At 51.8% G+C, this 26,949-nt stretch overlaps 1 protein-coding gene across 1 annotated transcript in view; it reads left to right on the forward strand.

Moving 5' to 3' along the window:
- Nucleotides 1-26,949, forward strand: part of NOMO2 (NODAL modulator 2) — a 54,423-nt gene that overhangs the window by 15,845 nt on the left and 11,629 nt on the right. Inside the window, exons 10-26 of the mRNA XM_029946785.1 lie at nucleotides 177-282; nucleotides 470-620; nucleotides 5,499-5,673; nucleotides 7,022-7,163; nucleotides 8,610-8,741; nucleotides 9,766-9,902; nucleotides 11,613-11,700; nucleotides 13,596-13,659; nucleotides 14,212-14,307; nucleotides 16,702-16,920; nucleotides 17,010-17,092; nucleotides 17,916-18,075; nucleotides 18,158-18,284; nucleotides 20,164-20,277; nucleotides 21,044-21,171; nucleotides 22,127-22,268; nucleotides 25,970-26,053. Coding sequence (XP_029802645.1) covers nucleotides 177-282; nucleotides 470-620; nucleotides 5,499-5,673; nucleotides 7,022-7,163; nucleotides 8,610-8,741; nucleotides 9,766-9,902; nucleotides 11,613-11,700; nucleotides 13,596-13,659; nucleotides 14,212-14,307; nucleotides 16,702-16,920; nucleotides 17,010-17,092; nucleotides 17,916-18,075; nucleotides 18,158-18,284; nucleotides 20,164-20,277; nucleotides 21,044-21,171; nucleotides 22,127-22,268; nucleotides 25,970-26,053 — 2,148 coding nt within the window. The remainder of the gene's footprint in view (nucleotides 1-176; nucleotides 283-469; nucleotides 621-5,498; nucleotides 5,674-7,021; nucleotides 7,164-8,609; nucleotides 8,742-9,765; nucleotides 9,903-11,612; nucleotides 11,701-13,595; nucleotides 13,660-14,211; nucleotides 14,308-16,701; nucleotides 16,921-17,009; nucleotides 17,093-17,915; nucleotides 18,076-18,157; nucleotides 18,285-20,163; nucleotides 20,278-21,043; nucleotides 21,172-22,126; nucleotides 22,269-25,969; nucleotides 26,054-26,949) is intronic.

Genomic DNA, 26,949 nt, shown 5'->3' on the forward strand with positions numbered 1-26,949 from the left:
CGGTGTGGGAGTGGCGCGGGCTGGGGGGCTGGGGGGCTGGGAGGGCCCGGCTGGCACCCGGGGCTCCCCCGTGATGGCCGTGCTGAGCTGTGGCCCCCTGGACGGCAGCCTGAGTGAGCCGGGGGGCTTGTGCACTCCGGCGCGTGTGAGCCTTCTTCCTGTCCTTCGTCTTGCAGCCCGTGTTCCATGTCATGGGATTCTCCGTCACTGGGAGGGTCCTGAATGGACCCGAGGGAGAAGGTGTTCCGGATGCGGTGGTCACTCTGAGTAACCAGATCAAAGGTCAGCAGAGGCGTTGGCCCCGGGACTGCAGGGGTTTTTGATCACAGAGGGAGACAGAAAGGGAACTGTCTTAATGACTGAAAATGCGCCAGCTCTTTGTCTCCAGCATTCTTGTTTAGATGGTGGGGGGCGGGGCGTATACAGTCATTCTTGGCTCATCTTCTCTGCGCTTGTTTTTGTTTTCTAGTCAGAACAAAAGCCGATGGCTCCTTCCGCCTGGAGAACATCACGACTGGGACATACACCATCCACGCTCAGAAGGAACACCTCTACTTTGAGACTGTCACCATCAAAATCGCACCTAACACTCCTCAGCTGGCTGACATCATTGCAACAGGGTAAGGCCGTTGTGTTTGTTTCTGGAAGTACCCGCGTGGATCTCGGCAGCCAGCAGAGAACAGAATTACCTTCTATCTGGCGGTGTGTTTCTGCCCAGGCTCCACGTCCGGTTCTGGACCCCCGTGAGAAGTCCAGGCTGGTGTTCTTAGAGAGATGAGGGCCGGGGCGTCTGGGCGGCTCAGCCCATTCAGCGTCTGACTCTTGATGTTGGCTCAGGTCATGATCCAGGGGTCGTGGGCTTGAGCCCTGCAAGCTTGGGATTCTTTCTCTCTCTCTCTCTCTCTGCCCCTCTTCTCCACTCTCTGTCTTTTTCTAAAATAAAATGAAAAAAAAATTTACAAAGGTTAGTGCTAAGTCTTATAAACTGAAGTTACTCCTATGTAGATACTTTAGGAAAATTGTTTTGCTTCAAAGATAAAATGGACCTAAGGTAGAAGATCGCTCGTGTCTGACTCCACATCTCCAGACCTTCCGTGGCTTAACTCTTGAGGACTTGGGAAGATAGTGTAGTTGCTTGAGAAAAGTGTCGTAAGATGCTTCCGGTCACTGTCAGGGTTCTGCCTGCCTTGTTGTACTTACTGTGAGTGTGTGAGGGGACGTCTGGTGGCTGAATTCGTGCTCTTCCATCCTGTAGTGATACCATGCGGTGCACAGAACCCAGGCCTTGGAGTCGGGTCTCGGGTCCTGGTCTCACCTGTGGGCAGGTCTGGCCTGGGTCTGCTGCCATCTGTGTCTGAGGCAGCAGAGACGCTCACTGAACTGGGGCAGGGCAGGGTCTCCCTGGAGAGAGGCGGCGGAGGCAGAGGCTTGGAGACTTTGGGCAGGACAGGAGAGTGACAGGGCCGGAGCGGGGAGTCTCAGAGGACGTCTTCACACCCCTGCTGGAGGAATGGGGCTTTCTCTATCAGGGGTCTGGCGGCCAGTGATCGATTTTGAGCATGGAGGTGACATGGTTAGGTTTTCGTTTTCATTGAGGCACCCCGGCAGACGTGGTGGAAGGTGGCCATGAAGGGGACAAGACTGAGGCACAGGTGGTGTGAAAACAGACTTGATGAGGGCCTGCCTTACGGGGAAATCGGGGATGGGCTGGAAAAGTATTTAGGGGTTTCCAGTTAGAGAAGCAGGATGGCTGTGGACAGGGCACAGGGGCCCCTCAGGTGACAAGGGTTCAGGCTTGACCTCGGGATCGGTAGGACCACTAGGTGGCGCTCTTCACCAGGTGCCTCAGTAGCTAGATGGAGCCGGGGCCAGGTGGCTGCCTGCATGTAGATGTATAATAGGAAAAGTAGAAGAACAGGAGACCAGAAATGGAATGCTGGGGCTTGGGGGCGGCCTCAGAGGGTCCAGGCAGCAGCGTTTAGGTATGCGGTGGCCCCTGATGGCCAGGGAGCTGAGCCCTGAAAGCACGATGCATTGGCTTGGTCACAGGAGGCCACGGTGACATTTTCTGTAGATGGGTGGGGGTCAAGGTCAGAGGGTCTGTGGCAACTGGGAGACGAGGAAGTACATCTTCAGTGGAACCTGGTGCTTCTGCGTCTGTGATGCTAGAGCTCAGAACATCATTTTGGATTCACGCCCTGCCTCCTTTTCCTTCATAAACATTTTTGAGCAACTACTTTGGGGTGAGGCACTGTGATAAAGACTAGCAGGACAGAGACGGGGCTTTCGTCTTCCTGGGGAGACAGGCTTGAGCTGGGTAATCTGTGGTAGTATGTTCCGGTGGGTGTGCAGGGAAGGGGGCCGGGGCCCTGTGAGGCCCCTCACTGGGGAACTAGCAGTTAGCTTCCCAAACAGGAGGACCAGTGTGTTCTGAGGCCCATTGGGGGCGGGGGGGAGGGAGGAGCTTTCTAGAAGGTGGCCAGCGTGGCTGGAGGAGCTGGTGAGGTTAGAGAGCCTGTGGCCAGGTTGTGGAGTTGGGGTCATCTCCCCAAACATGATGGAAAGTTGTTGAAGTGTTTTCGGCAAGGGAGCCGTATGGATCAGGGCTTTTAGAGTACATTTTTTTCTCATGCTCTGGCTGCTGTGTGGGGAAGGGGTGTCAGGGAAGCCAGAGTATGGGTGGAGGGACGCGATAGAAAACGGTGACGGTTGTCTGGAGGAGATAGGGTGGTGGCGGGTGCAGGGGACCAGCAGGGGAGGACAGGAAGTAGATGCACTTGATAGATAATGTGGGGAGGGAGTAGCCGGCCTTGTGTTGTTGGGGCCCCATAGTTCCTATTCGAGCAACTATGCACGGAGATGGGGGATGACACTTGTATTTATTTTTTATCTTAAAAGTTGAATATTTGGGTCAAAGGAAAGAAAAACAACACTTGTCGAGCATCTTTGGAAAAATTCATTTTCTTTTTGGGCCAACATAGCACGTTTGCCTTTTAATTCATTCATATTTTTCTTCTTAAAAAACAATTCCCAATTTATTTGAGAAGAAAATGCTTTGGCTTCTGTCCAAATGACTGTGAAAGTATAATTATCTTAGAATGCATCAAAATCATCAATTTCTTTCCATAAACGTATTCAACCTTGGTGAAGGAATCAATTTTCTTTAAGGTGTTTTATTTTGAGAAAGAGAGACAGAGCACAAGGGGGGGAGGGGCAGAGAGAAAGGGAGACACAGAATCTGAAGCAGGCTCCAGGCTCTGAGCTGTCAGCACAGAGCCCGATGCGGGGCTCGAACCCATGAACCATTAAGATCATGACCTGAGTTGAAGTTGGATGCTTAACTGACTGAGCCACCCAGGTGTCCCAACACAAATCAATTTCTGAGGGCTTCATTATAAGACTACAGTGTCCTACCAGCTTTTCAGTTTTTTTTTTTTAAGCCAAAGCCAATATACATTTGAGGTTTGGGGTCACTGGACTGTTGTCTTTGAGAATATGAGCTAAAACAGGTGGGATGGATAAAATATTTAAAACTTTCTCAGAGGTTCAATGTAGAGTGAAAAAGGTGACATAACCCATGACATGTATATAAATAAGACCATATGAAAGGTCCTTAAGAACAACTCATCAGTTAGGGCGCATGGGCGGCCCAGTAGGTAGGGATCTGACTCTTTCATTTCAGCTCAGGTCATGCGCTTGAGCCCCTTTATTGGGCTCCTCGCTGGCAGCGTGGAACCTGCTTGAGGCTCACTTGCTTTCTTCTTCTCTCTCTCTCTCTCTCCCTCCCTCTCTCCTCTCTCTGCCCCTCCCTCTGCTCATGTTCTTGCTAGTGCTTTCTCTCTCTCTCTGATGATAAACATTAAAAAAGAAAGGAAATAGCTCACCAGTATTCCCTTCCTGTCCTTTTATTCTGAAAGTGCCCAGCAGGGAAAGTGAGAACCAAAATGTGTGTCCTTAAATCTAGATCAGAGGCCTTTCTCTGTGAAGGGCCAGAGAATGAATTCGGTGGGCTTCACGGGCCATACGGCCTCTATGACAAAGCACACCCCAGCCAATTCGTAAATGACAGGTGTGGCTGTGCTCCAATTAATCTCTATTTAGCACCTCGAAATTTGAACTTCGTATGATTTTTACATGTCAAACTATTATTCTTTTGATTTTCCCGCCCCTCTTTGAACCCTTGAGAAGTACGGAAGTAGAAGTGTGCACCCCCTTCTTGGCCCGCGGTGCGTCCAGGAACCGGCGGCTGGCTGGATTTGGCACGCGGCCCCTGCCCCTCGACCCCTGCTCTAGATCGTGAGCTCACGCGGAGGCTGGTCCCTTCTCTCTGTGGGGACGCCTGGCTTGTCCCGGCCCTTAGGCATCTCCTCGCTGTGCTGTTTTATGCCATTTTTTATTGGCTGCGGGGTTGGCCGCTTCAGCAACAAGAGCACCCCTTAATCAACCAGCATCGAACCCAACTTTCTCTCCTTCTGCCCAGAGCAGCAACCGATCTTTAGCTAAACTGCTGCTTCAGGATCAGAAACTGCAAGCTTTGTCGGCCGAGGGTGGCTTTGCTGGTCCTGATCAGGAAGGGACGCGCCTGTCATGTGCTTCTCCGGGGATGCTTTGCCATGCTTAACACGCCGCTCACTTAGAGCCTCCAGTGTGAGTCATACCTGATGAGGGCCTGCGCTGGTGGCCCCTGGAGTTCAGTTGTAGCTTAATAAACTTTTTTTTTTTTTTTAACATTTATTTATTTTTGAGAGACAGAGCATGAGCAGGAAGGGGCAAAGAGAGGGAGACACAGAATCCGAAGACAAGCTTCAGGCTCCGAGCTGTTAGCACAGAGCCTGACATGGGGCTTGAACCCACGAACCATGAGATCATGACTTGAGCCAAGGTTGGCCACTTAGCCAACTGAGCCACCCAGGCGCCCCAGTTCTTTTGGATTTCTTTTTTCTTTTTTTTAATTTTTTTTTTGGAAACTTTTTTTAACTCCATTACCTTTCTGTTCACATCTCCCTGATTGCTTTTATCCACAGATTATATCTAATCACAGGCAAGGAAGGTGTCCTTGATACTGCTGCCCCGTTTTGTGGCTGGGCAGTGCCCCGTGCTCTAGGCTGCTCACAGTGCCTGCGTGAGCTTCGGCCCACAGTCTCAGGCCAAGGCTGTGCCACCGTCAAGGATCCACTGGACCCAAAACATTTTTATCATCTGCCAATTTTCTGAAAGCAGTTCCTCAGTGGGGCTTCCAGAGCAGTGGGGCTGCCAGAGGTCACCCAGGACACACCCATAGCCCTCTCCTGGCCTCCCTGACGCAGAAAGAGGCTCAGTCTTCCTGCCAGAGGTCGCTTTTTGAAACTGGAGTCACTTGGGCTGCTTTTCTGTGTCTTTGTTAAGGTGCAACTAGTCCTCGGGACCAGGGCGGGACGAGGGACACGCCGTCGGGGCTGGTCAGTGCCTCTCCCGTTACCGCCGAATTCTCGCCACAATGAATGGTCCCCTCGTTGCAGGTTCAGTGTCTGTGGCCAGATATCAATCATTCGCTTCCCGGACACTGCCAAGCAGATGAGTAAATACAAAGTTGTCCTGTCGTCTCAGGACAAGGACAAGTCTTTGGTCACCGTGGAGACGGATGCTCATGGATCATTTTGTTTTAAAGCAAAACCAGGGGCCTACAAAGTCCAGGTACGGTGAGTTTGTTTAAGACATTTGATATTTTTATTTAAGATATGTAAGAGAGTGATTTTTAAAAGGCTTATTATTAGCTAGAATGTGGTTACAGAAGGAGCCTTTCTATTCCCAATTTCTTATTTGAAGGTATACATTTCCGCAAGTCAAATAGAGCAGATGGGCGCCCAGTTTGAAAACGATACTCAGCCGGCTCTTTTCTCCAGTCCCGATGTTTATTAGGCGTTACTTCTGGGTAGCCAATCATATCCCCACCTTCTGAGGCTTCTGGCTGCTATAGACCGACTACCCATAGGTCCCAAAGGAGAGCCAAATTCACCCTATATGAATGGCGGTGCCACAGAGCACGGCTTCCGGCCCCCGAGGCCAGCGTAGAGCTTGTGTTTCCCACCTCGCCCTGAATTCAGGATGGCTGGTCAGGCGCCCTCTGATTTCTTCATCGAGGCAGGCCGGAAGCAGGGGAGACCCTGGCCTGTGGCCTCACTGTGGGGGTGAAGCCTCAGCACAGGCCGGGGGACAGAGCCAGAGGTCAGTGCACTGTCCCCTTCATGGCATGGCCCTGCTCATAGGGACGGCTGGCCCAGTGCGGTGCAGGCTCTCATCTGTCTGGTCAGCTGCTGCTCCTCCTCTGTGAAGAAGGGCAGGTGAGGGGAGGGAGGGGGCTAGGAGGATTCCTCTGAGCCTGTGCTCTCCCCTAGAGCAGGTGGGTCCCCTGCCATGAGGAGGTGGGGTGGGGGGAGAGTGGATTCCTTGCCCTCACGGGACAGTGTGGTGTGTGCGTTACAGAGCGCCTTCACCAGTCGGCCAGCTGTTGTGAAGTTGGCCACATTGACAAGCCTTTGGAAACCCTTTCGAAACATAAGGGACTTTCCAAGGAAGGGCAGCTTTGGGAGGTGAACTTTACTAGGGAAGAAATAGCTGACCACTGGACTCTTACCCAGTCCTTCTCCTGAGCTCAAGAAAGGTGCTCGGAGGTAAAGGCTGAATTCTGCCAGGAGCTCATCCACGTAGCATTGACAAGTTCCTAGCTTCCGTCCTGAGTGACCTCAAGCCAGAAGGTTCTGGGATTCAGCACGGTTTCCCTGCAGTGCCCCGGTGACGGCCGTGTGTCTCGGTGGAGTCCTGCCAGGCGCACCTTTGTGCGTGCCGTGGCCCAGCTGGAGACTAGTTCTTCTGTGTCTCATTAGAAATGTGGTTTCTTCACGTGGCCCGTTTAAGGACTTGTGATTGTAAAACGGCCTAGAAATGGACCTCTGTCCTTGAACATACTTGGGCCCCAGTGACTGCCGTCCGGGGGAGCCGCAGCCTCGATGCAGACCCTGACGCTGTCCTCTGTGTTCTGCAGGTGATGGTCCCTGAGACGGAGGCCAGGGCGGGGCTGACCTTGAAACCCCACACGTTTCCTCTCGCTGTGACCGACAGGCCTGTGATGGACGTGGCCTTCGTACAGTTCTTGGCGTCGGTTTCTGGGAAAGTCTCTTGTTTGGGTAAGATGTCGCCTGGAGGCAAGAACAGATAGCTTCAGAGAAGTAGGCAGTGAGAGGTGGGGTTTTGGTGAGCCGTTCCCTGTGGGAAAGCGTTAAAGGTGGCTCTGTATTGTGTCTGATTCTTTCTGGGCCAGTGCTGCTCGGTGTCACCAGAAACATTCCTCTCAGCATTTCTGCTTTGGCTCCTAAAAGAACACCGGGGTTTCTTTTTCCCAGTTCTGTCAGTCACCAGCTGTGAGACAGTAAGCACTTACTTGTCCAGCCTCAGTCTTTCTTCTGTAGAATGGGAATACTAATGGCACTCAGGATTTTAAACATGGTTATGTCAGGCTGTGTGGCACAGATGTTAAGAACATGAACTCTAGGGGCGCCGGGGCGGCTCAGTCAGTTAAGCATCCGGCTTCGGCTCAGGTGTTGATCTCACGGTTCGTGGGTTTGAGCCCCGTGTCAGGCTCTGTGCTGACAGCTAGCTCAGAGCCTGGAGTCTGCTTCCCATTCTGTGTCTCCCTCTCTCTCTGGCCCTCCCCTGCACATGATCTGTCTCTCTTCTGTCTCCCAAAAATAAATAAAAAACATAAAAAAAAAAAAAGAACATGAACTCTAAAACCAAACTTATGGGTTGAACCCTCGCTGTGTGACTTGGAGCTAGTTATTTAACCTCTCTGTGCTTTAAGTCTCTCCTCTGTAATATGGAGATAATAACCGTACCCGCCTCCCAGGGTCGTTGTGAGGATCAAATGAGTTAGTGCATGTGTAGCCTGCATGAGCATCTGGAACACAACAGGAGTCCTGCAGATATTTGCTGTTATAGGTAGTGTTATGATGATAAAGGGCCCATTCTGTGCCATTCAGTCACGTTCCGTCATCTTTCTTCCTTTTTTTAATGTATATTTTCTTTTTGGGAGAGAGAGACAGAACACAAGCAGGGGAGGGGCAGAGAGAGAGGGAGGCACAGAATCCGAAGCAGCTCCAGGCTCTAAGCTGTCAGCACAGAGCCCGACGTAGGGGCTCAAACCCACAAACCATGAGATCATGATCTGAATCGAAGTCGGCTGCCTGACCGACGGAGCCACCCAGACGCCCCAGATCTTTCTCCCTTTTTTTCTGGCTTCTGCTGGTGCCCCATAAATACCACTTCCCCTGCTTCACCTTGCCTGTGACTTAGTAGGTGTTCCGTAGCCCTGTTTTCCCTCTTCTGGTCTTCTGCGCCTCGCACGGGGGTATTCGGTAAGTGATGGGGTCGCTTTCACCCTCGGGGGCTTCCTGGTGCGCTACTGACGGCCCAGTCAGCTGCACACTGGCCTTGGAGGGGCCCTGCCGGCCCCGCCCTTCAGGAGACCAGAAGTGGCAGGCAGCACGCGGGGGGGAAGGCTTCAAACCTGTGCTGTGGCTGGCGAGAGCAGCCATGGAGAGAAGCCATGGAGCCTTCCTGTCTTTTCTTGACAGACACCTGCGGTGACCTGCTGGTGACACTGCAGTCCCTGAGCCGCCAGGGCGAGAAGCGGAGCCTCCAGCTCTCCGGCAAGGTCAACTCGATGACTTTCACCTTTGACAACGTGCTCCCCGGAAAGTACAAAAGTAAGAACCAAAGGCCCCATCTCATGGCCCTCACATTCTTCCTGTCTTCCTGTAATTCCTAAAACCCAGCTCTCAGATTGCATCCCAGCTTATACCTTTACTTGTTTAACTGGCCTTTGCCCCTTGACCTTGAACGTGCATTCTTTAGCAATGGGTGATTGTGTAAGAATTGATGTTCCTTCTCTGCCACCTTGTCAGGACAACCCAGTGCTTCCTCCTTTGGGGGAGGGTGCCCTCTTTTGTGCCATTTTTACTCTAAATGCCACAATAGAGAGCATGAGATAATTAGTGACGTGTTCTACAACTTAGTAGCTGTGTGACCACGACAGGTTACTTGGTCTCCATGAGGCGCCGGTCCCTCTGCTAAAATAGGAGTAATCCAGCCTTTCTGTAGAGTGCCAAACAAAATGAAATACAGTTTGTTCAGTGCCTGGCCAACATTGGTTCTCTCTCCCCTGCAGTTCGAGAACTCCCATTGCCTGTATTTCTGCTCTTTCAAAGCTCAGCTTGGAGGTGGTGGCAATGGATAGCTTATAAAGCAGTATTTTTTTGTTGAGAAATTACATTTTCTATTGTATCAGGTTTTGGCAAACTATGGCCATGGGGGCCAATTACCTGTTTTTATAAATCAAGCTTTATTCAAACACAGCCACACCTATTTGCTTGCATATTCTCTATAGCTGCTCAACTGCCACGAAGGCGGAGTTGGATTTTTGACTGTGTGACGTGCAAAGTTGAAAATATGTACTTTCTAGCCCTTTATAGAACAAGTTTGCCGATCTCTAAATATTTTTACTTGTAAGCGTAACCTTTAAGTACCGTCGAATTTATTTCTTGTTGATGTTAATGATTGTTGGTTTCATTTTCTCTTTAGTACTCGTTCTAAGCACAACTAGCTGTGTGTGTGTGTGTCTGTGTCTGTGTGTCCACACATACACATTAAAAGAAGTTAAGTCATAACAGTCTTTGGCAAGGAAGCTGACGTGCCCTGTGCCCATGCGTGTCTGTGCTGTGGCTTTTCCAGTGAGCATCGTGCATGAGGATTGGTGCTGGAAGAACAAGAGTCTGGAGGTGGAGGTTCTGGAAGACGACGTGTCCACGATCGAGTTCAGGCAGACGGGCTACATGCTGAGATGTTCCCTGTCTCACGCGATCACTCTGGTGAGGGGCTCGTGGGGATTCTCTTACTTGGAAGGTCTCCCCGAAAGCAGGAAGGCCCAGCATGCCAAGAATATTAGAACCAGAGTTGAGTTAGATTTCTCCCCTTGAATTCTTCCCCCATTCGGGATAGCCTGGTCAAGAAGCATTTAGAGTCCTTTAGCTGAAGGATACCTTTATTTGGGAGAGTCTCTTGTCCTGGACCCACATTAGATTCTAACTGGTGATTGGTGATCTGGGAAAGCCATCAATGTAGTGTAATGCGTGTTATTTTTGTAGCCCTGGGATCATAATGCCTACTTGTTAGCGTTGTAGCAAAATTTAAGTAAACCTCTTAGGTATTTGTTTTCCTTGGTGTACACTGTTATTATGATTTTAATGTTTATTTTTGAGAGAGAGAGAGACAGAGTATGAACAGGGGAGGGACACAGAGAGGGAGACACAGAATCTGAAGCAGGCTCCAGACTCTGAGCTGTCAGCAGAGAACCTGACATGGGGCTCGAACTCATGAACTGTGAGATCATGACCTGAGCTGAAGTTGGATGCTTAAGCGACGAAGCCACACAGGCGCCCCAATACTGCTCTTATTAATGATGGATACAGCTGAGGCCATTTCTCTGGTTTATTCCAGGGTCAAGGGCAGAGCTGCTAGGATCTTACTGTCTTGTTGAGGTAGTCTCCCTGGTAGGCAGTGTACCACTTGGGTTTCAAGAAGGAGAACACATGTGTAGGCCTGTCTAGGTCCATTCATGAATTTTATAGAACTTTCTCATTTCAGACAGTGGCAGATGTCACTGTCAGGTTCCAGTGGAGAAACTGAGGCAAATGACAGTGAAGCGGTTGCTTATGTTAGGCAGTTAGAGGAATTGTAGCTGGTGTCCCCAGGTCCTATGGACCTTGTTCTAACTGCTTAGCTACAAATACTTGACAAGCACTGTTCCAGGAGATGGGTCAGCTGACGCCCAGGTGAGAGCCAGTGGTACGCGTTTAGGGAATTGTTCCTTCCCTTAAACCCTCCAGCGGTTTCCATTTCCCTTAGGGAAGGATCCACATTCCTTAATGCTGGCCCTTCTGAACCCCGACCTCTTCCTCCTCCTCTCTCCACCTTGCTCCCTGGCCATTGGCTCACCAGCCGTCACCACTTCCGCACCAGGCTCGTCCCCTCCTCTGGGCCTCTGCACACAGGCTTCCCTCTGCCTGAAACTGCATCTTCCCCGGAAATGGGTGTGGTTGGTTTCCTCTCACCATCCAGGCTGTAGCCATGGTGGCACTTGCTTAGGAGAGGGCCTGCCCTGAGCCTGGCACGCGGAGCAGCTCCTGATGCAACTAGGCCTTAGCCTGCTTCCCGGGCATCTCCTCCCCGCCCCCCTCCCCATTACTATTAGCTGAAATCTAATTTCTTTGATGATCACAATGGATTTTCTGTCTTCCCGTATTAGAATGTAAGCCCCTTGAGAGCAGGAGCCTCGTCAGTCACCAAGGCCCCGCCCAGTTCTGTCACATAGCAGATGCTCAATAAATATTAGTTGATTGAGCGAAAAAGAGCATGTTTTTGTGGGAAGTTTTTGAAGGTTTTTAATTTTCCTGTGGTGCCCAGCTGCTCAGATGATGAATGGGTAAAACAGATGACTGGTTCAGAAACAGAAATATTATTAATCATCCTGGTGTCTCCATCTCCCCTAGTAAGTCATTGTATTGGCTTTGGTCCCCTAGGAATTTTATCAGGATGGAAATGGACCTGAGAACGTGGGGATTTATAACCTCTCCAAAGGAGTCAACCGATTCTGCCTGTCCAAGCCTGGTGAGTCTGGAAGGATTGATGGGCTGTGAGTTAGAGAAATGGAAAGGCACCCAAGGATCATTGTAAAGGCTTTTTTTTTTTTCCCCTACCTTGGTTCTCTGTGTATCAGGCTGTCATTTTCGGTTGTGGTTAGCGTAGCCCCGTTTTTCTGTCTCTTTCCTCTGGAGGCAGTGCTGTTTTTACCCAGAGAACTAGACTGGGGGATGCAGAGAGTTCCTGGTCTCCTTGTGTTTGAGTAAGGTAGAGAGCACTGGGCCCTTGCCCTTGAAAAATGCTACATCATTGGGCAATGATCTCTTCTTAAAAGTGATCTTTTTAAAAAATTGGACCATCTCCCACCTTGCTGCAAAGTCTTCAGTGGCTTCTCTCCCTTTTTACCAACTGTACTGAGGTACCATTTGCAGATCATAAAACTCACCCATTTTCAACATACAAGGATTTTTAGTAAATGTACCGAATCATGCGACCATAGCCATAAGCTAGTGTAGAGCATTTTCATCTTAGAAGAAGCATCCTTCATTCATGTTTACAGTTCATCTCTGCCCCCAGCTCCAGGCAGCCCCTCGTCTGTGTTCTGTCCCTGTGGGCTGGCCTTTCTTTGGGACATCACTTACAAGTCCCGCCGTACCTGTTTTTTGTCTGGCTCCTTTCACTTAGCGTGGTTTTGAATCCTTGTGTTTTGAAGTTCATGTTGGAGCAGGTGTCAGTGGTCTGTAGCTTTTCCTTATTGGATCCCATCATGTGCCTAGATTACACTTTGCGTGTCCATTCACCGGTTTTTGGCTTTCATGAAGCGTGTTGCTATGACCATTTGAGTCCAAGTCCTTATGCAGACACCTGTTTTCCCCTCCTCTGGGTTAGAGACCCAGGAGTGGAATTGCTGGATTTCACTGATGTTTCCTTGTCTAAGAGACGCCACTCTGTTTTCTGAAGGGGCTGCATGTGCCCACCGCTACTCCGGCCTGCAGTGCCCGAGGGTTCCTGTTTGCCCACATGTTCATACCATTCGCTACTCTTTGATTTTGGCCATCCTGGCGTCTCATTGTGGCTTTACTTTGCCTTTTCCTAGTGAGTAGTTCAGTGACTTCTCTCGGTTCTCAAGGTGAAATACAAAGTCTTCCCACTGTCTTCCCGCACTTCGCACAGTACCTGCTTTCAGTAGGTGCTGGTGCCCTGTCAGTATTTCTAGGATGAAAGAATAAAGTGAATGGAGAAACCTCAGCGATTATTTCTGCTAGTAATTGCAGCGGGGTTTCCTCAGTGTGGTGAAATCAGCAGAAGGGGTTTGAACTAATTTCAGGTTTTTGTAGGAAGAATGTCCAAAAGGTTGGTTAATGACCACTTGGGGGAGTAAGTCGTCAGACTTTGCTCCTTCCTGAAACTGACGGTGTTCCTCTGGCAAATGACTTACACCTCTAATCTGAGTGTCCCCTCCACAGGCTTGTGGCGTAAAAGCGTTTGTTGCTACTGTTTCGTAAATTTCTGGGCTTTGCTCCATGCCCCCATTTTAGGAATATTTCTAGGAAGGAGGTCAGGCTGTGGTTATCTTTTGGATCTTTAATAGAATCTGTTAAGCGGAAAACTCTGTCTCATCTGCAGCAAAATGTACTTCCTTTTCCTTCTTCACGTCCCTGTTAGCTCTGTGTGTGCAGAGTAAACTACTGTGCGTTGTTCAATTACGGGAAACGACATCCTGAGCTTGTGAGGGGCCGTTAAACAGACGGGGTCGTGGGTAAGAAGCCGTCGCAGGCAGCGGAAAAGGCGTTTCTGGCCCCATCGTCGCCCATGTGCTGCGTATTCCAGTGGGAGGCGCTGCCTCTGGATTTCAGATGTTGGAAGCGCCCAGTGTAAGAGACGCTCTCTTCTCAAAATGACCTTTGATCTCTCGGCTGTAGGTGTGTACAAGGTGACCCCTCGCTCCTGCCACCGGTTTGAGCAAGCGTTCTACACCTACGACACGTAAGCCGGGGTGCCTGGGAGCCTTCTGTGGGGTCGAGTGAGTGCGTGTCTCTTCTGCAATCCTTCCTGGAAGACAAAAAAAGTTTTTTGGTATTTTTAATGGAAGAGGTAAAGTTAGGTGTTAAAAAGAATTTCTTTGTAAGGATTTTAAGACATTTGGAAAAGTTCTTGAGGAGATGGAGATGAGCTCGCTCTCCCGAGAATTCTGTGAGCCCAGGATGGAGGGCTGTGGTTTTCGAGTGCCGTAGATATCATCTTGTTCAATCTTCAGCTCTCACTGATGGCGATTCCTTGGACTCCGGTCCCGTCTTTCCCTTTTCACAAGTGCTTGAGGGTTTCACCAGGAATTGGGAGTGTCGAGTGTTGGGTTGGGAGATTAGTTTATTCTCTACAACACTGACAGGTGTTTCGGGAGGTCCCTGAGCCCAAACTGGGAGCCATGTCATGTAGTATTTCAGGCTCAGAGCGGCGGCCCATAGAGGGCGTTGTGTGTGATCCTTTGAGAAGAACTAGGTGATATTGCTAGTGTTTTCTTTCCACTTTGATTTATAGGTCTTCACCCAGTATCCTGACGTTAACAGCCATTCGCCACCATGTCCTTGGAACCATCACCACTGACAAAATGATGGATGTCACCGTGACTATCAAGTAAGACTTGTGCCCCACGGTGGTCGGAGCGCAGGAGGGCGGTGGGCGCGGGCTGGGGACTTCTCTAGTAGACACTCGGAAAGTTATTTTTGATTTCTTATCTCTAGGTGTATATACGAATGGCCTTTCCGCGCACACGACATAGCCATAAATTCAGAGCAGCCTCGATCCTTTCCTTTTATGATTCAAGAATTAACTGTGGATGAGGGAGCGCCTTCTGACAGCTCGTTTCAATGCCTTAAATTTTTGTGCGAGCTCTCTACACTTCCTGTCTTTGCTGAAGGAAAAAAAAGTCTCTGGCTTGTTCATTGTATTTCAGGTGTTTTAGCAAATTTGGAAAAATTGCCCATTTTTCTAGAGACCATTTCTTGAAGGCTTGGAAAGTAGAGAGTGCCTGATAGACTAAGGGTCATGGGGGAGAAAGTACATGAAAGGCAGACCCTTACTGAGGTCAGGCTCCTGCGAACGTCCTCTGTGTCTCACTGTGTGTTGAGGTGCCTTGGACACCCTAATTTCCTCAAGAAATGAAAGAGTTCGGGCCACATGGCCATCTTTGTGCCAGAAAATGGAAATCTGAGTAAATTTCCCCTCCTTACCTCCCGTGCCTTCCGCTGTGTGTCCATCTTTCTGTCCACCGCCCCTCCTCCTCATCCACCCCTGCACAGATGTTGAGTCCCTTAGTGTTCAGGGGCAGCCCCTGCGGTCGTGGGACTTGCAGTGTCTCGGGGGACATGGACAGTGGTCCGGGCGTCACATGCAGGGCTGTGAGGTTGCACCTGTGATTGAATTGGGCCCTGTGGGCACTTGGGAGGAGGGGGGCGCGGGGGAGGGAGGCCCTGTAGGGCCAGTCGGAGTTAAGGGTCTCAGCTTTGTCACCTGGTCACTATGAGGGAATTTTTTTTTTTTTTTTTTTTGGTTCAAAAGATCCCCCTGGCTGCTGTGTGAGCACATGGAAGAAGCCACATGGGGGGGCGGAGAGCAGAGACTCTTGCAGGGGTGTAGTGGGAGCCAGTGGGGGTTCAGCTGGATGCAGGGCAGTGGGGCTGGGGAGCAGCGGGCACCTGGGAGGGCCACTGAGGAGATGGAGTTGACAGGCTGTGGCAGACAGCGCGGTCCGGCGGGACGAGTGTCGGGGACAGCCCCTTGCTTCTGGCTGAGGGGACTGGATTGAAGGGGTGCCCCATCCCCCAGGGCAGCCAGGACAAGGACTTGGGGGTGTTTCTGTGGGCCCAGGGCGGTGCCTGCTGCTGGGAGAGTGCCTCTGACTGTCGTCCTGCTTGGAGAGCAGCAAGTACGGGTCGGACCAGGAATTCCTATTCTGACCAGTAGCGACCCCGTATTGCCTTATTTTCAGCCTGTACGGAATTCATGTTTCTGACCTCAGAGGGGCTTTTGTTTCGGTTGCTTGTGCCAGGGATTGTAGAAGCTGGACGGGACCGCCTGGCTCCCTCGTGGGGGTCTCGAGCTCACCGGCTCCCAGACCGGACTCCTGGGCATCGCCTTACATGACCTACCCTTTGTCATCATTCTCCACGGGCCTGGACTCTTCTTTCCCCTGCATCCCGTACCCAAGCAGCCCACCTGCAGATCTGTGGCCTTATAGTTGAAATATGCCCATCGGCTTGTCCCTTCTCAGCACGTTGCCTCCGTACTCGGGTCCCATCCACCGTCTCTTGCCTGGATCATGGCCACGGCCATCCTGCCTGGCTCTCCTCTTTGGGCTGTTGCTTCATGACTGTGTTCTCCATGCGGAAGCCAGAGTCCTTTTAAAGTAGGAATTGCCACTGCTCCGCTTCTATCTCCAGTGGCTCTCTGTCCCACTCAGGCTGAAACCCAGGGTCTGACACCCGCTCCCCATGGACCCTCGTACGCATCTGACTCATCTCTGGGTCCCCTGCCTGGGCTGCCTTAGTGTCCTTGCTGTCCCCTGGGTAGCAGGGGAGCTGCCCCCAAGGCTCCAAGGGCTTTTTACTAGCTGTTTGCTTGCCCGGTACACTCCCCAGCCAGGGAGCCTAGTGAAGAATAGGGCCCCCACGCTGTCCTCACGCTCTCCTCCCACAATGCTTTACTCCGTTGTATTTCCTCTGATGTCAGTTTCTGTGTACTGTCTGCCTCTTCCCCCCGGGATGTGGACTCTGCCTGGTTAGGGAACGTCGTCTGTCCGGGTTGCTGGTTCCCTGGACCTACTGGATACTGCTACTGTCCCAAGGCAGCTCCGTTTTTATTTTTTACAAAACAATTCGTTTATGCAGAACAGGAGCAGAGCGTGCCGTGGGGTGGGTCAGAGGCGGTCGGGCTTTTCTTGACAGATGATTACTTGACGAAATGTCCAGTTCCCACGGGCCGCAGCGGTAAGTGACTGGGTGCCCTGCGCTGCTCCTTCCTTTCTTCCAGATCTTCCATTGACAGTGAACCCGCGCTGGTCCTGGGCCCCCTGAAGTCCGTGCAGGAGCTGCGCAGGGAGCAGCAGCTGGCCGAGATCGAGAGCCGGCGGCAGGAGCGGGAGAAGAGCGGCAAGGACGACGCTGGGGAAGGAAGGACCAAGCCCCCCGCCCAGGAGATGGTGGACGAGCTGCAAGGCCCCTTCTCCTACGACTTCTCTTACTGGGCGCGGTGAGCTCCCTCCCTCCGGCGTCCTCTCTTGTGGTATCTTTCCCGACCGAGGGCAGAACCAACCAAACAGAAGTGTTTTGTTGTTTTAGGTCTGGGGAGAAAATCACCGTCACCCCCTCGTCTAAAGAGCTGCTCTTTTATCCCCCGTCCATGGAGGCCACCGTCAGCGGAGGTAAGTGTCAGCTCGGTGAGCCAGTGACACATCTTTGTAGTTGACCATTCCTTTACCCGCGTTCAAAAATGTATTCTGTGTGGTGTTGTATGGAAACCAGTTTTGTAGGGCTCCTTATGATCCCTGTTGGCACGTGGCTGTTACCGTTCGGTGAGTGAGAGAGTGAGTGGGCCGTCTTAGTGAAAGTGACTGGTTACTAGAAGTCGGGCGATCCTTCTGGGAAACGACTACTTTTCTCCCCTCACGTTTTTAGTTTGTTACCAAAAGGTAGGTGAGAAGTAAAACGATCCGTTGCCGAAATGTGAGCATTCACCATCACAAGTCTGAACTGTCCTTGGTGTTTGGATCTGTTGATAGGAGCGAGCGAGGGTCTTCTTGGGACTGGCCAGTTAGAAGTTGCTGGTGGGACATTTGTCTTTGGGCCTCCGACAGTTTTCTCTTGCGTCATGGGTTCAGTAGGCCGTGGGCGTTTCTGTGGTCTGTGTTTGGCGTGAGAGCGTATTGGATAGTGTGGCTTCTCCACGGGCGTCCTGTTTGAGGGGGTCGTCTGCACAGCTGCACAGCCTCTCTGCCACTGCAAAGGCCTTGTGACAGTGGAGGGGGGTTAGTGAGACCCCAGCCTTCGGTAGATTTGGGCTCATGCTCTTGTCAGGGATGGAGGGAGGCGTGGGTCACCCAATTATTGAGGTTTCTGATATATATAAACAGCCTCCTCTGGAACTAGCTTCATACTTGTTGTTTCGAGCCCTTCTTTACCACGAAGCCCCCATCCAGAATGCCCCCCTCCCACGGCAGCAAGCTCTTCTGTTTGTTCCCTGTTCAGAAAGCTGCCCAGGGAAGCTGATTGAGATCCACGGGAAAGCAGGCTTGTTTCTGGAAGGCCAGATCCACCCGGAGTTGGAGGGAGTCGAGATTGTGATCAGTGAGAAGGGGGCGAGCTCGCCCCTGATCACAGTCTTCACCGATGACAAAGGTGCCTACAGGTAAGTCCAGCCCGAGACGCAGCGCTTGCCTGGGGGCAGGTGTGAGGCACGGCAGTCTCCAGCGTGCGCCCTCTCTGTTCAGCGTCGGGCCCCTGCACAGCGACCTGGAGTACACGGTGTCGTCGCAGAAGGAAGGCTACATTTTGACCGCGGTCGAGGGAACCATAGGAGACTTTAAGGCGTATGCTCTGGCCGGCGTAAGCTTTGAGGTAACACTCGGGTTTTTGGAAAATGGTTTTATAGAGCTATAATTGGTGTATGATAAACTGCATTTAAAGCGTGTAATTTGATAGTTTCGGCATCTGGGTGCACCCGGGAGAGTAGGGGCAGTCCGGCACCCGCTCACAGTCCTCGTGACCCTTGGCCCCCCTCCCTCCTGTCCTCCCTGCTCGCCTGGTCTGCTTTCTGTCACTACACGTTAGTTTGCATTTTCTAGAGTCTGACACATGTGGAGCCGTACAGGATGTGCTGTTTGGGGGCCTGCTTTCACGCAGCCTAATTTGGAGACTTGTTGACTTCAGCTTGTTTGCATTCCTTTTGGGAAGTGCTTTAAACGCTCATCCTTACCTGTGTCCTGTGGAAGAGGACAGAACGTCCCTGTAATGGTATTTGATGTCGCTTTCTCTCATCACCGTCCTTCCTGGGCAGAAGCTTGCTGTGTGGTGGCCACAGGGGGTCTGGAGCTCTTTGACCGAGTGGCGTCCACATAGAGGTTCAGGGAAAAGGACAGACTATGTCCCATACAGATTTCCAATTCTGTAGCACGGGGTGTATTCTTTTATGTAAATTTTTTAAAAATGTGTATTTTTGAGCAAGAGACAGAGCATGAATGGGGGAGGAGAGAGAGGGAGACAAAGAATCTGAAGTAGGCTCCAGGATCTGAACCTGAAGTGGGGCTTGAACTCATGAATGTTGGGATCATGACCTGAACTGAAGTCAGATGCTTAACCGACTGAGCCACCCAGGCACCCCTGATGTAGGATTCATTAAAAAAAATTTTTTTTTGTTTTTTATTTATTTCTGAGAGACATAGACAGTGCAGGCAGGGGAGGATCAGAGAGAGAGAGGGAGACACAGAATCTGAATCAGGCTCCAAGCTCTGAGTGGTCAACACAGAGCCCAACGTGGGGCTCGAACCCATGAACCATGAGTTCATGACCTGAGCCAAAGCAAGACGCTTAACTGACTGAGCCACCCAGGTGCCCCGCAGGATGCATTTTTAAAGCAAATTAAGACATTCAAACCAGGAAGAAATCTTTATCCTGTAAGAAATATCCAAGATTACAAAGAACTACTGAAATTGATAGAAGTAAGAACAACAAAGAACATGAAAAGGCCCTTTCAGAAGCAGAACCGGTGGCCAGTAAACGTAGAAGAAAGGCCCTCCTTCCGAAGTGATTGCAGGAAGTTACCGTCGACTCACTGGGTTTTAGCTTAGATTTGCGGTGATTCAAATGGTATCCAGTTTTTTGTGCACATTTTCCCATGCGTAGATGATTCATGGAACCGTAACTGGTCACAGCCACTCTGGTGTGCAGTGTGGGGGCGTCTTTCTGAATTTGGAGTGCACGACCTCCAACAATTCTCCTGCCAGGAGCAGAGGAAAACATAAATGCACAAGGATGCACAAGTTCCAGGAAGTTTCAATTGTCTCCTTTTCCATCACGAAAGTAGGTGCTGATCTTCATGCAGAGCTCGGCCGCCCTCTGCTTGAGGCTGATGCGCCTTAGGACACGGCACAGCTGAGGTGTGGACCGGCAGGAGAGGGAGGCCAGGGTCCGTGCTTGCGGGAAGACAGCGGGTGCAGGGCTCGGTCCAGCTGCCCACCTGGCCTGCTGCAAACTTGCCAGTCGGTCAGCGCTGGCCGTAGTGTTTGTACGTTTGTGTGAGTATAGAAGCCGTTCCGGAATGCGACAAACCGAACTATTAACATTCGTTACCCCCAGGGACAGAGAGTAGACTTTCTGTCCACCAGTGGATAACAATAAACGAAAAACAACCCAGAAGAGCGACCTCCTGACTTTTGAAATGTTATCTTCAGTGGCTAACAAGGGTTACCCCTGCTCTGCTGTTCTTTCTCACACGCAGATAAAAGCAGAAGATGACCAGCCCCTCCCCGGGGTCCTCTTATCCCTCAGCGGTGGTGTGTTTCGATCCAACCTCTTGACTCAGGACAATGGCATTCTGACGTTCTCCAACCTGGTAAGGTGTCTTGTGATGTGCCGCCTGCCCAGGTTCCCACACGGTAGCAGGGACATGGCGTGTGTGTCTTAGGGATTGCTTGACAACGTGAGAACAGAATGTGGCATGTCTTACGTTTCTCAGGGACCAGATGTAATTAGAGTACTGCTCCTACCAGAACTTCACGCTGCTGATACACTCTTGTTTTGTGGCCTCCGGCTCGTCACTCAGACCGTGTGATTAGTTGCCGTGGCCTCGGCGGCCCTGTCCGAGGCATCCCTTTGTTTGACCACAACACCGCGCTGTGTAGAAAGCCGAGTCTTGCTTGGTGGTTTGCCTGTGTGTGTTCTGCCAGCCACGCCCCCGTGGTGGGAGGCGGCGCTTCGTTCAGGATGACGTTGGAGGCCCGGCCTGGGGCTGCGAGGGTGGGTCTGGGAGGCCCCATGCTGTGCCCGGGAGCACACCCAGCTTCAAATCTTCCCTCCACTGCTTACTTGCTGTGTGTCTCAGGAGAGTTGCTTCGCCTCTCTGAGCCTCAGTTTTTCCAGTCATAAAATTCAGATTGATTTCTTCCTCATGGAATGATAGGCACGTAATGGCAGCAGCTCTTAAAGGTGTAATTTTTCATGGAACCATTTCCTAGAGAGTCAGAGTCCCTGTTTCTGTCTGGGTAGGAAGCCCTGGCGCGCTGGTGGCCAAATTCCAGTCCCTGATGATGTTAGTCGCCCTGTGGGAAGAGACACCTAGATGTGCTCCGGAGGGCCAGCTTGTGACTGTCTCTCCGCAGAGCCCTGGCCAGTATTACTTCAAGCCCATGATGAAGGAGTTCCGCTTTGAGCCGTCCTCACAAATGATCGAGGTGCAGGAGGGGCAGAACCTGAAGATCACCGTCACCGGGTACCGAACGGCCTACAGGTGCGCAGCCTGCCCGCCCCTGCCCTCCAGGCCTGGGCCGTGGAGTCCCACGCAGGCCTCCGGGACCCACGACCTCCCAGCCTCCATTCAGGTGTCACATGAGAGGCAGAGGAAGTAGGAGACCAGGCCCTGAGAGGTTTGACGGCCGCCTTTTTCTTCAGATCTCTCCCAATTAGCGGTTCTGTCACTAAGTTCCTGTTCTGAAATTGGCCTGGGAGTGCCCATTTAGTGGCTTAAAAATTTTATTTGTACAAGAGCTTGAAACTCAAATTAAATTATTAAAAGGAGGAAATGAACTCACTTGAGTGAGGCTTCAGATGTTGGAGAGAGCACTGCGTGTGCAGTCTTCCCTCCTCGTCTAGCTCCTCGGGCTCCGCCGCGTGGCAGAGCCCTTCCGTAGGCGGTTTATGTGGATATTTGTACGCGTATACACCACCGCGTGTTAGCTGTGTGCACAGTACGTGGCCGTGAAGGTGTTTATGCACACTGTACATATCTCTAAACAGTCACAAGGACACTTGAGATGAAGATTGAGTGATCAGAAAGTTTGGGAAAATGGGCCATTTTCAAACCAATATGTAGAATGAGAGAGAAACTGCTTTCCTTTCATTTCACAGAAGTCTTCATTATTTAAAACAAAGCTGAATGAGAATAAGGTAACAGAATAAAATAAGCCTTGGCCTCTGTTAATTGTAATTTCCTGGGGCATCTGCTAAAACATGCAAGGAGAGAGGGTGACTGCAGTGTGCAGGCGGGCTTGGGCCTTCAGGCGGGAAGGCTGGAGCAGGAGTGACAAGGCCAGACCCGAATCACCTGGGTCATCGGGGTCAGTTCCCCACTGGGCCGTTGGGCACCGGGAATCGTTGGTACACGCAGGACGCTTCGCCTCAAATCCTCCGTGTGCTTCGGAAAACCCCAGGGATAGCGTGGTCCGTTTCTTCTCTCGTCACTCTAGTTGCTATGGTACGGTGTCCTCCTTAAATGGAGAACCAGAGCAGGGTGTGGCCGTGGAAGCCGTGGGACAGAATGACTGCAGTATTTATGGAGAAGACACCGTGACGGATGAGGAGGGGAGGTTCAGACTACGCGGATTGCTGGTGAGACGGACGTCTTTTATCATGGGATTTTCCGACTTGTTCAGAGCTGCCTCGTGGTGCCTGTCCCCAAGCCTGCTCGGAGCAGGCTGGGCAGGGGGCCTTGGGCTGTGGGGTTAGGGTTCTGGAAGCCTTCTAGTAGTCCCTGTCTTAATAGGCTCAGCTTACCTTTCATGGAGCCAACACAGTGGCTTGGAGTTTTATGGCAAAATAAACAGTGGGTTTGATGCCTGGCATTGTGGGTGGTTACTGCTTAAGCCAGGGCTCTCCCACCACATGCCTGTGGGGCCAGAAGAGACATGTGAATGGCTGAAGGGTGCTGGGTGCACGTGCGGGGCTGGTGAGCTCGAGAGGGGGCAGCACCACCGAGCCCCAGCTCTGGAGCCACGTGGGAAGACGGACTCAGGGCTGCCAGAGCCTTTCCTTTTTAAAAAGAGAAGCCAGAGTTCAGATTTCCCTGTGAAAGCTCCTGATTTCTAGGTGTTAGCAACTAATTAAAAAAAACCTCAAACACAAACCCATACCTTTCCTGTGTGGCCACACAACTCATGTGCCCCGTTGGCTGCCCAACGGCAGCATTTGGTTCAGGGTTTGTGATGCTGGGTCCTCCGTTTTTATTTGTGCATTCACGCATCCGCTCATGCGGCAGACCCTCCCTGTGCACTTGTGTGGTCACGGAGAGTGAGGGTGGACAACACCTGCCGGACCGGACCACTTGGGCTCTCAGATTCATGGGCTGGGTATTCGCAGTTGACCGTAGAGACAGGCATACAGAGCTCCACAGAAGCCTAATGTTTGTCCAAGTCCCTCAAGCTCAGATATAAACCAGCTTTGCCAGTTCATTTAGAGACGCTGGGGCAGGGCCCCTGGGCGGTTCAGTCCCGTTAAGGTCCGACTTCGGCTCAGGTCATGATCTCACAGTTCATGAGTTTGAGTCCCATGTTGGGCTCTATGCTAACAACTCAGAGCCTGAAGCCTGCTTCGAATTCTATCTCCCTCTCTCTCTCTCTCTCTCTGCCCCTCCTCCACTCACGATCTGTTTCTGTCTCTCAAAAATAAATAAATGTTAAAAAAAATTATTAGATACATTGGGACAAAGCTATTCTTTCCCCAGAACAAAACTCCTGTTCATTGTCCAGGACGCCCCAGTGTCAGATGTTGGGGCACATGGGAGGCAGGCTGGAGGGTTTCCTGGTGAGCCTGGGGTGATCCAGCTGAGGGAACAGGATGGACTTGGGGGTGCCTTCCCTGGCTGTGCCGAGGACCGGAACGCATACGTTCTGGTGGTCTAGCTGGACGCACACTGACTGGGGGGCTCCCCACGCCCCGCTCTGCCCACCTCTCCTCTCTCCCGCGTGTTCTCACCAGCTACATCAAGGCGACAGTCACCTTGCCATCCTTCAGAGTCCGCACAGGCCTCCCTAAGATGCTCCTTGCTCGCCGCCCTCTGCACTGTGGGAAGGCCCTGGCGCTGAGGAGGGTGCTGCCCTCCAGGCCTGCTGCCCGCAGAGAATGGACGGCACAGCGGGCGTGTCACGTCGCCTCATGCTGCTGCAGCCAGCACCCAGGGCCAGGGGACGGGTCATGGGAGTCAGGTCCTCAGTCTCACGAGTTCAGTGCAAGCCCAGCCTTTGCAGTTCTGTCCTTTTTGAAAGTCTGCGCAGACGCCCTTCTGCTCCTGTCTGCCTGCGTTTGAGGCCCCCCTCTGTCCTTTCTTAGCGATTTACGTTCAGGCGGGGTGTTTATCCTTCCCGTTTCTGTTTTGTCATCTGTGTGAGGATGCGCGACAGAGGACACGTGTGAGTGTAAGTAAGTTGATACCTGTAGCACACAGTGTCCGGCACAGTGACTCAGTAAGTAGTTAATAAGCAGCAGCCAACAGAACCTTCCCCGAGGCGGCCTCACCGGGGTGGCAGCTCGGGTTTGGTGTGCAGCCCTGTGAGGCGGCAGTGTGGGAGGGGGCCTGGGGGGCCTCCCTTCCCCCGGGTGGACTCCGGGCCTGCCTCACTCTCCCCGTTGTGGGAACTGTGGGCTCCCCTGGTGGTGTCCTGGCCCAGCTGTGTTCTTCTGAACTCAACCATCTTCACACATTTTATGTAAGTAAACCCAATGTAGTGTCCTCTTCCAGTGTAGTAGATTTCTACTGCACTTGACGTTCTGAGACACCCTCCCTGTCCTAACAGGTGTTAATTTATTACGGCTCACAGTGGGTTTTAGAGTCGCCCTGGTGGCAGCCCTCGCCTTCCACGTGCCAGGCCACAGGTGCTGGAGGGATGGCCTGAGACGCTGCTCAGCGAGGGCGGGGATTCGAGTGGGCCCGTCTCCCCGAGGACCCCAGCTGGAGATCCCTGGCTGACGATTTCCTGAGGATTTTGACCCCAGGCATGGTTCGGTTCTTCATGTCCCCTTTCCCCACATGTTGTCATGACATCTTGGGCGAGACACCCCTGCCAGAGGAATGAAGGCGAATCCTTCGTGAGGGAGGTGGGGGCCGGTTGGGATGGAGCCGCTGCCCTGACGGGCTCCCGGTGGGAGCGAGCAGGCAGGACCGCCCCCCTCGTCTACACAAGTGATTATTCAGCTCCCTTCCCCTCTGGGGCACATGTGGCTGTTTGGAAAGGACCCCAGTGCCGCCAGTCCTCACTGAGCTGTAAAGTCAGTGAATGCATCTATGATCATGGCCATCACAGATGTGTTCTCAGTTTTAAAAAAAATAATAGCTTTTCGTCTTTGTAAAGGTGCCGGGTGCTCCTTGTAAAATAGTTCAGGCAGCGCATCCAGATGGACAGAATCTTGAAAGGGCAAGAAACACGCCCTGAAGCTATCCACACACATGCTGTTTTAGGACACCAGAACCATACTCTCCACGCTAGTTTAAAAATAAACAACTCCATCTTAGGATTGTCCCCAATCAGCTGCACATGGACACCTCTGAACTTGGCCTGATGCTTTAAGCCCTGGCATATCATCAGGTCAGTTGTGCTGTTGGTCAGAGATTAGTTGCTTTCAAACTTTTCTTAGAGTAATGATTTGTTTGGTAAATATTATGTACACCTATAAATTTGAGCAAGAGAATAAAACGTTTTAGAAACAAATTTTTAAATTTATTTTGAGAAGGGGGGGCTCTGATGTGAGCAGGGGAGGGACAGAGAGAGAGGGAGAGAGAGAATCCCAAGCAGGCTCTGCACTATCAGCACAGAGCCTTCGGGACTTGAACCCACGAATCATGAGATCATGACCTGAGCCGAAATCAAGAGTCAGATGCTTAAGTGACTGAGCCACCCAGGTGCCCTGGAACAAACTTTTTGAAAAGAAAACTTCCACATCTCACTTCCTAGAACTCCTGTCCGTTGTAAGCATCTGGGAGTGTCCTTGCAGGTACCCCTCCCTGGTGTGTGCGGGCAGAGGGGCGGGGGGTGGGCAGCCCGCAGGAGCACCTGTATCACAATAAGCGTGTTGTGCTTACAGTTTTGGAAAAGGAAGCCAAATCTAATTTTCCTTGGGGCCTTTCTGCAGGCCTTCAGATAAATGTTCCTTCGTCAGGGTGCTTTTAAAAGGGACTCGAGCAGGTTAACAGGCCGCAGAGTGGAGGTGTGGTGGAAGTGTCACTGTGGCCGTGTGGAGGGCCTGTGGTCAGAGCAGGCAGGTCAGGTCCCAGGCGACGAGCCTTTTGCCAGAGAAGTGACGCCTGGGTTTGCTTGCAGCCGGGATGCGTGTACCACGTGCAGCTCAAGGCGGAAGGCAACGAGCACATCGAGCGGGCGCTCCCCCACCACCGGGAAGTCGCGGTAAGGCGCCGCACGGCGCGGCGGACTGCCTCCCCGGCCAGAAGCCCCCCGGTGCTCCTCTGGCTGGCTGCCTTTCATCTCTTGCCGGGGGGAGCTCTGGGTCCTAATTAAGGGTCCTCTTTGAATAGTGTCATCTTCACAAGCAGCGTCTCCTGCGGCGTTTTAATGAGCGGCATGGCTGTCGTGAATCCCGAGAAATTTGAGCTGTTGTCTCTTCACTCCCCCCACAAGCTCTGATCGTTATTCTCCGAGTCGAGGAGCTCAGTGTCTAAGTGGCATTTCAGATCAAGGGAGGGTAATAAAGACAACATGGGCTTAATTGGTGGCAGGGCCATTGGATCTCTTTATATCCAGATGACCTTGCTTTTTCCATTTGGTGGATGGAGTGTCTTGATAGTCCTGATCATGACTTTGCTAATTGATCCCTAAAGAGGCAGCCCTCCCTCCTGCTCTTAGGAAATAGCCTGGGAATCATTTGAAGTGAAGATTTTTCCCCGTGGAATGACTCTCATTTGCTAGATGGCAGGGCTTGGGTGGGACGGGGACTGCCCCTTGGTGGCTTGGTCGGGTGGCGTTAGGAGAGTGTATGCGAGGTGGATTTTCTTGCTGTCTTTATGGCATCTGGCCCACCCACCCACGGGGCAGCCGGAGCTCAGCCCCTGCTGATTGCTGCCAGGCAAGAACCCCTTTCTCAATCTCCAAGAGAGGCCGGAAAATCTGGCTTTTTTTGTGTTTGAAATTTCTCTTTTGAAATGTTGGAGAAAATAATTGAAACTTGGGGGAAGAAAGTACTGTGCTCATCAAACAAAATGTGTCTGTGGGCCAGCTCTAGCCTGCCTCCCCACCGTCAGTTTGTGCCCTTGGACTTGGTGAACTTGGCCCCCTTACTGAAGAAG

The sequence above is a fragment of the Suricata suricatta genome, chromosome 8, assembly GCF_006229205.1.
Source record: "Suricata suricatta isolate VVHF042 chromosome 8, meerkat_22Aug2017_6uvM2_HiC, whole genome shotgun sequence".
Taxonomy (NCBI): Eukaryota; Metazoa; Chordata; class Mammalia; order Carnivora; family Herpestidae; genus Suricata; species Suricata suricatta.